The sequence below is a fragment of the Pyrus communis genome, chromosome 3, assembly GCF_963583255.1.
Source record: "Pyrus communis chromosome 3, drPyrComm1.1, whole genome shotgun sequence".
NCBI lineage: Eukaryota > Viridiplantae > Streptophyta > Magnoliopsida > Rosales > Rosaceae > Pyrus > Pyrus communis.
In genome coordinates, this window is record NC_084805.1 from 16,370,639 (window position 1) to 16,380,698 (window position 10,060).

At 39.0% G+C, this 10,060-nt stretch overlaps 1 protein-coding gene across 1 annotated transcript; it reads right to left on the bottom strand.

Annotated features, from left to right (window-relative positions):
- Window positions 1-1,088: 1,088 nt before the first annotated feature.
- LOC137729166 (uncharacterized) lies at window positions 1,089-6,011 on the bottom strand. Its single transcript, XM_068468014.1, has 9 exons — window positions 5,471-6,011; window positions 4,835-4,880; window positions 4,645-4,729; window positions 4,496-4,541; window positions 4,302-4,400; window positions 3,573-3,641; window positions 3,169-3,493; window positions 2,914-3,065; window positions 1,089-2,594 (listed from the first exon to the last, which is right to left on the bottom strand). The coding sequence occupies exons 1-9, from the start codon at window positions 5,945-5,947 to the stop codon at window positions 1,704-1,706; spliced, it is 2,190 nt and encodes a 729-aa protein (XP_068324115.1). The 5' UTR covers window positions 5,948-6,011; the 3' UTR covers window positions 1,089-1,703.
- Window positions 6,012-10,060: the final 4,049 nt, after the last annotated feature.

Genomic DNA, 10,060 nt, shown 5'->3' on the forward strand with positions numbered 1-10,060 from the left:
CTATTGTTGACCAAGTCCCTGCCTGGAACAAGAGAGCACAAAGACAGCAATACCCCTCTCCCTCTCACAAAAGTCAAACTGCCATTGCTTCCAAAAGTCAAACCTGTGAACGACTTTTGAATAACAAGACAATTTCACAAGGCTACGAGCCACGATCAAACAAGAGAATGTGTTTGCAAGCGTTTGGTGAGTGTCTATTTTATTTTTAATTTAACATTAATGCGCTGGCGTCGTTAGTTAAAAATATTTATTATTATATTAAACGTTTCAGATTTGATTTCTCCTTCTTAAGTGTTTGCTCGCAATAACCATCCTTATTTTATTGGTTATATGTCTATGTTACCCTTAATGTAATGAAAAACACCTAATATTACTTTGTTGTTAAGTTCCTAGTCAACCAATGTGAGCACCGCCTGCAGGGTTGAAAGAATCTTTTCAAGCTTAAATTAGGGTTCAATTTACTCTTAACCGCTGGCATTTTCACAATTACAAATGGGGCGAACATTGACCGAAATTCAAGAGTGTTTGGACGAAATGTTCGATTTCAAACCGATATGAAGCACAACTACGTACTATTAGGAGTTTTTTCATCGTGAGAGTAACACTGATATATAAGTATGAGAAATTTTTTAGTGTGCTCAGAACATTGACCGGTACCGTACATCTCACGTACAATAATACAAGTGAACGGATAAGTGAAAAAAAAAAACTCTCCTCCATTTGTATAATTACATGTGATATATCAACAAGCGTTTCGAAAACACTAAAAAATCTCTTAATATAACCCACACCGCAAAATGACGTGCAATTTGACATGAAATGTTGAAAATTTTGGGCACTGCATAAAGTCGCTTGCATTAGTTTTTCAAAAGTCAGAAGTCGTGTCGGTTATCCTTTTTGATAGGACATTAATGTAGAAGTAATAAACCAGTCACGTCTTGCAAATCAGGACGCCGTATGAACACATATTATTGAATAATCTCATGCATGCAGAAAATGTTTTTAAGTATAAACGATATTTTACTGTAATCTACGCTGACAGAAAAGGGAGAGGGTATAAACCCGATCATGAGTGAATTGAGGAGGAAGACTCTTTAACGGCGAGAGAAATGCACCTGATGCAATCTCAAGCAAAGTTTTATTTCTTCAGACTAATAACAAATATTTCAAATGTGTGAAATAACATTACATCATCAGAAACCATAGAGTGATTACAATCCTTGGACTAAACAAGGATTCTCAGATAAATGTTAAAAACAGATTATCCTACATCTTCAGACAAACACCCTAAACCTAAATCATGGTTTCTTTCTAACCTCACTAATGAAGCCTTTTTTTACTTGTGGCCCTAACAATTAGCATTAGGAAGGATACATTAATTAATCTGTACAAGAACAATCTACTCCTTTACATTACGGTCGAGTGGGGATGCGCTCGATGTCGAGAGACCGGCTGTGGTCTCGTCACTAGAAGGAGCAACTGAATCACCCACCATTCTATTGGTTAACTTAATCGAAGGAGAATGGGAAATGGGAAGGGGAGAAAATGGATTATTATCGGAGCTGTAATGCTATACCCGGCTGCGCTGAATCAGCCCGGCTAGAACTGGGAGGGGACCCTGGGGACTGAAACCTGAGGTTCAGCTCTGGTGGAACTGAATCGGATTTTTGTTGGGGTGACAACCCTGAATCGGGTTTCTGTTGTTACGACAATCCTTGCCAAGATGGGCGGGTATGAGTCCCCGTTGTCCGTGCTGCCATTGCCTCATTCACTGGACTTAGTAATGAAGGGGAAGAGTTTATCGTACCTGGAGTTTCAGAGAGTTTAGTTTCTTCCGAAGTTAAGCTGTTTGAAGTAGCTGAATGGAAGTTAGCATTAGTCCTAGAGACCTCATCAAGCATTTGAGGCGACTGGAAGTTAAAACCACCGGGCCTTGCCGCTCCAACTAGCTTTCTCATCTGAGCAGGAATGTTTAATCCGTTTGCGCCATTAAATCCGTTGATCCCAGGTTGGAATACGGAATTCTGATGGATCTGAAATGGAGGCCTCGGCCTCATTACACCAGGATTGCTGCTCAGCATATTAAACCCAGTACGAGTGTTTGATCCTACAGCAGTTTCTACTTTTCCAGGGAGGGGTTCAGGAGATTTATTAGCAACAATGGGGGGTGATAAGGTAGCAGCAGACAGAGGAAGAGAACTGCTTGTATTGTCATCCAGTGCTGAAGGAATAGAAGGCACATACTTCTCCGATGAGTTATGTCCCGATGGCTTCTTTGATGAGTTATGTCCCAACAACTTCTCTGACAATTTATCTCCGTTAGACTCAACAGAGCAAGATGTTGCAGCAGAAGATGCATTTGGACGAATGGGAAAGGGCTCTGATGAAGATGGCTGACCTAGTGAGGCTGAGGCTAATAACAGTGGCCTATGTGACGCAACATCATTTTCTCCAACCCACCCTGGGCCGAACTTAACACCAGGGGGCAAAGGCCTTTCGATCTTCTTTGCGGCAATGTTCCAAGCTGCAGCTCCAAGATTTGCAGCAAATCGAGCCAGGCTCCTTGCATAACCATAGTCTGAGTGAAGTCCTACCTGATTCACATAAAAGACAAGTCAGCAGACCACACAAATTAAACTCCACACAAAAGATAGCACATACAAATTCATCCACCAAAAGGCAGAAAGCAGCATGTCCAAACCTACTGCATCGTTTAATCATAAGTCTAATATCCTTTTTCCTTTATTATGGTTCGTCCAATTAAAATAACACCCAAGACGGGTCATGACCATCCACTAGCAAACAAGTAACCTCTAAATATATCTAAGACACCAATATACGCAGTCCTTATACAAATTTGGGGCAAAATTCAGGCACGGACACAAGTATAATTGAACAAAGTTATATACATACAGCCATCAGCTGTTTCCTTTCTCCATCAAATGTAGTCAATACAGATGACTCTCGTCCACTGACTGAAGGATGAGATTGATTATATGTATTACGCCTGTTCTCATCAAACACAAATTGTTTTTTCCCAAGCTTCGAATTACCCCTTGTGGAACCTGAAAAAATTGCAGATTTAATATCAATATTAATCAAAGATCCACCAAGCCTATTAAATGGACAAGTAATACCAGAATTGATGCACATAAAAGCAAATCAAACCTGTGACATCATCATTCCTCTCAAATTTGTTATCCGTCAACCAATTAGTATAAACATCATTATTCCGCAAACCCGCCAAACCAGACTTGTCTGAAAGAAGAGATCCTTTTCTAAGATCCAATGTGGTGTTTTCAGCCCCAGTAGCATGAGTGGCATCTGAGACCTCTGAACCAGCACGGTCCAAGGAAGGCCTGCCCAATTTCTTTGGCAAATTTTTTGTTGGTGGTCTGCCTCTTCTTACGACCTTTGGTCCTGGTTCATTATCATCACTATCTTGCCTCAAATTTTCAAAATTCTTTTTCGCAAGCTCATGTATTGAGCGTGCCTGGAAAGAAGTCATCGAAGTTCAGTCAACAAATAAATAACCTCAAACAAAGTAAGAAAGGAGCTGGACCAAACTGTACCTGTCGAAAATATATGGTATCTGGGGCATTGTACTGCATCGCATTGGAGCAGATTAAGAAAATATCATCCTGCAAGTTCATAAAATTAAATTTTAACTCTGATAGGCCAACGTTCTAGCAAAAATGAAAATTTTAGATAATCATCCCTTCGTCAATGGCACAATCCAAATTCTAGTGCTAATTTTCAGCAGTCAAAGACACAATTTGTCACGTAGTACTCCATGAAGATACTAAATGGTAAAATTCAACAGTCTGTACCAAAAGACAGCCAAAAAGTTATTAAACAAAATGGTTTTGAAGGAAAACATATTTTTGAAACATCCAAGGTTAACATCAAGCAAACCATTGCACTCAAACATGGTAAACTGTTATTGCTTAAACTAAACAGGGAGGGAATAATACAGTCAATAACTACCAAAGCAACATGTCGGTGGCCCAAATTTCAGGGTGTTGAACATTTGATTATATACTCAAACATGGTAACCTTTTATGAACATTCATAGGACACACAGGACGAATTTTCGGCCGACAGACTTTGATAAGGTGGGTAACATGCTATTAAAATAATTGCAAGTAAACCTCATTCCAAATGAGGACATCTCATAATCAACCCATTCAAACAGCATGCCGGAACACATCAAACACCGGTACAAGATAACACCAAAACCATCGCGGGATCTCAAACAGAACAAGGAGGACAAAAAGACGATGAAATCAGAGTAAACTGACCTCAAACTGTTCCAAACTGGAGTAGATTCCACTCGTAAGTTTCTTCTTCACCGTCCCGAAATCCATAGGGTGCTCTATTACTTCATGGTAGTCCGGAAGCTGCATAACATAGAAGAAAAAAAAAAGTCAGTGTAAAAAAAGAAATCTTTACACAAATCCTGGAAGTTAATGCATCACCATTTATATAACCCAACCTCTTTGGGGTCCACTGGTTCAGAAAACACACCGTACGCGTCCTTCCTGAAAAAGAAAAAAACAATCAAACATCATCAAACTGTGATGTTCTAGAAGCTAATGCAGCAAAGCAAGCAAAACACAAATCCAGAAAACCCAAAAAACACACTTTTGGAGCCTGTCGAGAACGAACAGCAGCAAATTTTTATCAGGCAAAGGGGTAGAGGGTCCAGAGTCCAACGTTGTTCTCCCTCCTGCACATGATTATAACCTCAATGCTGTCAAATACACAGCTTCCAAATCCAAATCCAAAAAAAAAAGATCAAATTTGTTTCCACTAAATTTAGTAAAAATCAAACCTCGTAGGCTGCTTGGTGGGTTTGTAGCAGGAATTGACTTCTCACCCTGCAAAAGTAAAAAAATATTAAAGTCAGTAACCCAAAAACAGCAAATTTATATTTTTCCATTGTGGGTGTGAAAAGGCAAAGTAGCCAGGAATTCAAAGGACCCCAAAAGGGCAAATAATACAGTTGCAAAAACTGTGAAATAAAAATTATAAGATTGGAAAAAAAGACAAAAGGCAAATTTAAACTTTTGGCAGATCGATATGACAGTCTAATCATTATTAAGGGTTAGTAAATAAACATGAATTTAAGCAACAAAATCTAAGAAAACACTGACAATTATGATCAAAGTTAAATACTTTTTGGGAAATTTATGCAGATCTGCAGAAAATTAATAAAGACCGACCGGGTCAACCCTGTTTATTAAAGATTTTTAGTAAAAAAAAACACTGACAAAAACATAGTTCAAAGGTGCGAAATTCAAGGAATTTTGAAATAATAATGTCAACGTATAGTTTTCCAGACCCACAGAAAAAGACCTGAAAAAAAAGGAGGGTTTTTTTTTGGCGCTTCGAACCCGCGAAAAAAAAAAAAGAAAAAAAACCAATTGAAAATCCTGGCATTTTGCCCAAAGCCCCAAAATTGAAATACCTTTTGAGGGTGAGCGAGTCCAGATCCATAGCCGATCGCATTGATCTTGCGCTTCCGGTCGGTTCTGTCTTTGCCATCGTCGTCGGCGTTGGACTCGGAGCCAACGCCGGGGGAGTTCCGAGACGCGGAATTGGCCGACTGTTTCTGATTGCCGAAGGGCAATTTGAGGACGAGCTTGAGTTTTTTCTCGCGGCGATTCCCGGCCGAAACGGCGTCGTCTTCGTCCTCTTCCTCGTCCTCGTCGTTGGAATTGCCGTCGGGGTTAGGGTTGCGGCGGGTGGATCGCCGGACGGCAGCGTGGGCGGATTCTGTAGGGGCAGTCCTGTAATTAGGGTTGGAATGAGGGGCAGAATTGGGCTTTCGCTTCTGGTGCTGGTGTTGTAATTGCTCCTGCTGCTCTCTGAGAGTCCGTTTTTGAAGATCCAAAAGAGAGGGCCGTCCTTTCTTCTTCTTCTTCCTTTCCACTACCTTACCCATTTTTTGTGCCCTCTCTCTCCTTTCCTATCTCTCTCTCTCTCTCTCTAGCCAGACAACAAACAGGGTGTTATTTTTTTATTTTTTTTAAAATTAAATTAAATGTTTTTTTTTAACTTTATACACATGGGAAAATTATAACTTTTGGGACGAAGGGGCCACTGCGAGTCACGTGATTCTCAAACCGCCTTAGCGTGGCGTATCGCCACGTGGTGCGGGAGATGTCGAACTCTCTGTAATGTCAAAAGGAGAAGGATTGTCTGCCTTCCACTTTCGGTATCATCTCATACTTTTTTTATTTTGTTTGGTCATAATTAAGGCACGTCAATATTTTATATTACTATTTATTTTTATCTTATTATCTCTATAAAATAAAATAAAAAATATTGACGTGACTTAACCGTGACTACAGAAAGACACTGAAAATAAAAGGGCAGACAATCCTTGTCCATGTCAAAAAGGAGCCGATGAGTGTTGGAGTTGTATCCTAAAAAGTTAATTTTGTTGGTGTTTGATTATTTTCTCTCAATCGGTCACGATTAAGTCAACATATGGTGTTGAATTGTTTTTCGGAGAGAAAAAAAATGACAAGTGAGAAAGAAGGGAGTGGAAGTGATAAGATTTGAAGAAGAGATAATTTTATAGTAGTAATAATATACAATGAATGAGTTCGTAGAATTTAAGGTATATATGAAAATAATGTCCTAAACGAGGTTAGGTCATGAAGACTTGTATCTCATAGTCACTTAATTTTTAAATAACGATCTTAGTAATTTGAAAAGTCAACTAGACATTGATATATAGAAAAGTCGGTATATATCGAATTAAGGTTAGCACAGTCTTGTGCTCCACGTGTTCAGGTTTTTTCCTCCGCATTTATTTTCGTTTACAGTTGTGAGTACATATAAAAGTACGCTTCTTTGTAATGTTGTGACACATAAAGTAATGTTATTCATACCATGTCTTTGTAACACATTTTCATACCATCTTAGGTGACATTTGATGTGGACAACTACATCATTTGAATTAATCAGATTTTCAAATTTAGTTTATTATTTAATAAAATAATAATTAAGAAAAACTAGTTAATTAAATGATGATTGTGATATACGAGAAGTCTTTCTCCTTCCTTTCCTTGGGTTTTTCAAATGACGTGACAAATACCACCTAAAGTGGTATGAAAATATAATATAAATATATGGTATGAATAACATTACTCTACACAAAATCGTCGTTGCTCAAAAAGTTTCCTCTTTTAGAAACCTTACCGTTACCGCCAATCCCACGCAAATCCTGAAAAAGTGCAAAGCTTACCGTCGAGAGGGCAGCTATTTCCTGAGACCCACGATACAGTGGGCCCAACTCACAACGAGGAGAGTGAAAGTGAGAGATCACGATGGACCGACCTTCAATGCAGAATCACTGTACGTTGAAGTGATGAGGAACCAAGAATTCTGCAAAGACAAAGTAAAAATTGTGGGGAAAAAATCGAATAAAAGGGCAACCAAATGTGTATAGCTGTGTTCGTGTGGCAATTCTGGGTTGTTCTTAATTTTCTGTTTTCTGTTTGGAATTTGATGATTGATCTGATTCATTGGGTTGAATAAGTTAAAGCTATAAGTGGGTTTCTTTGGTTAATTGGTTTGGTTTTTGGATGGCTCTTCCGAGTTGTTCTTAATTTTGTTTTTCATTTGATTCAATGCGGTGAAAGAGCTAAAACTGAAAGATGGATTTTTTACATTGTTTTTGTTTTTGTTTTTGGATGGCACTTCTGAGTTGTTCTTAATCGTAATCTTGTGTTTTCTGATTAGTTGATGTAATTGAATTGGGTTAGCGTGCTAAAACTACAATTAGGATAATTTTTGTTTTGGTTTTTGGATGGCTTTACTGGGTTGTACTTAATTTTATGTCTTCTGATTGAATTTTAACTGCTTTTGTTTTTGGAGGCCAATAGAGCCTTTGGCATGGTGGGAAGGTGGAGAGATCGTAGGAGGAAGAGATGGGTTAGCAGGTGGGACGTGGCCGGCTTGCACCAGAGATGGCAAGGTGGCTATTATCCCAAATGCAAGAGAATGTTGATAGTTAAGTTGTTTTCAGATTTCCTTAATTGTCTTTGTATTGTCTTATAAGACAAGTTTAGGTTCTGGATCCTTTCTTTACTTTTGAAGGTCTCATATGTCCTTGTAATAGCCATGTGTCATCATCATATTGATGACCTACTATGTACGGCTAAGATTGGATTTAGTACTTAAAAGAATGTAAAGGGAATGTTGGTTTTATGCTCTGGAAAGAAACAGAGCAGCCGCATTCCATTAAAGAGAAAAAAAGAAACAAACAGCAAGCCTTCCTTTCTTTTACAGAGAGTTTCAGTTTTTCTTTCTTCTTCTTCATACTTCAAAACTAAACCCAGAAATTAAACACTCCATCCATAAACTTCAACATGGTATCAAGAGCACAGGTTTGAATTTAAATCTGGGCGTTGTGAAATCGCGAAGCTGAAAAGGGGAAATCAACGAAATACCCCAATCTCTGACGGTTTAGTCTCAGATGGCCGGAGCCGGAGGTGGTGAGCTACGAGCTCCCATTTTCAATGGAAGTAACTATGATTTCTGGATGATCAAGCTGCGTACGATCTTCATCTCGCAGGATCTCTGGAGACTAGTTGAAAAAGGGTATGAAGAACCTGAGAAGGATGAGAAAGAGCTTACAGCAGCTGAAAAACTAGCACTGAAGGACAACGTCACCAAAGATGCAAAAGCACTAGGACTGATTCAAAATGCAGTCTCAGATGATATCTTTCCTCGCATAGCTCAACAGGTAACCTCCAAAGCTGCTTGGGATATTCTAAAATCAGAATTTGTTGGTGATAAGAAAGTAAGATCTGTGAAATTGCAAGGGCTTAGGAGGGAATTTGAACATCTTAGAATGAAGGATGATGATTCTTTATCTGGGTATGTATCTAAACTGTTTGAGCTTGTGAATCAAATGAGGTCATATGGGGAAGAGATTTTTGATCAAAGAATTGTACAAAAGCTTTTGATTAGTCTACCTAGGAGCTATGATTCGATTGCAGAACTTATAGAGGAAACCAAAGACACAGATACAATTAGTGTGCAAGAAGTTGTGGGTTCCTTGAAGTCACATGAGCAAAGACTACAAAGGCATGCTGACTATGGTTCAGAGAAGGCTTTTTCATCCTTGAGTATCAATCCCAGAGAAGGACCAAGTTCCTCATATGGGGGTAGCTCAAAATTCAAGAACAATTGGAAGAACAAAGGCAAGAAAATGGATGTAAAATCTGCAAATGTCCCAAAGAAGGAGAATCAAGGTGAAGGAACAAAGATTTCCTGTGTTCACTGCAACAAACTACATTATGGAACCTGTTGGTTTAAGGGAAAACCCAAGTGCTATAAATGTGACAGATTTGGTCACTTGGCAAAGGACTGCAGAAGCAAAATTGTACCTGCAGCAAATTATGCAAATGAAGTAGAGGAAGAGGGAACTATGTTTTATGCTTGTCACTCAGCCTCTGTGGTGAAAAATTCTAGTGTATGGTATGTGGATAGTGCATGTAGCAATCATATGACTGGCCATGAATCCCTCTTGATAGAAGTGAACAGAAATGTGACAGCCAAAGTTAAGATGGGTACTGGTGACTTAGTTCAAGCTGTTGGAAAGGGAACATTGGTTATTGACACCAAATACGGAAAAAGATTCATAAAGGAGGTCATGCTAGTGCCAGGACTAGATGAAAACCTCTTGAGTGTAGGCCAAATGGTTGAACATGGGTACTACTTGATATTTGGGGATTATCTAGTGGATATCTTTGATGACAAAACCTTTAAGAACCTCTTGGCAAGGGTGCAAATGACCAGCAATAGGTGTTTCCCTATGACACTTGAATATGGAAATGAAGTAGCTAGAAGAGCAACTGTTGAAGAGACCACTTGGAACTGGCATAGGAGATTTGGGCATCTGAATTTCCAAAGTCTAAAATCTCTACAACAAAAGGAAATGGTTTATGGGCTACCTGAGATAAAAGATACATCCAAAGTTTGTGAAGGGTGTGCTATGGGTAAAGCTCACAGAGAGGTATTTGACAAGGAGAAAGCATGG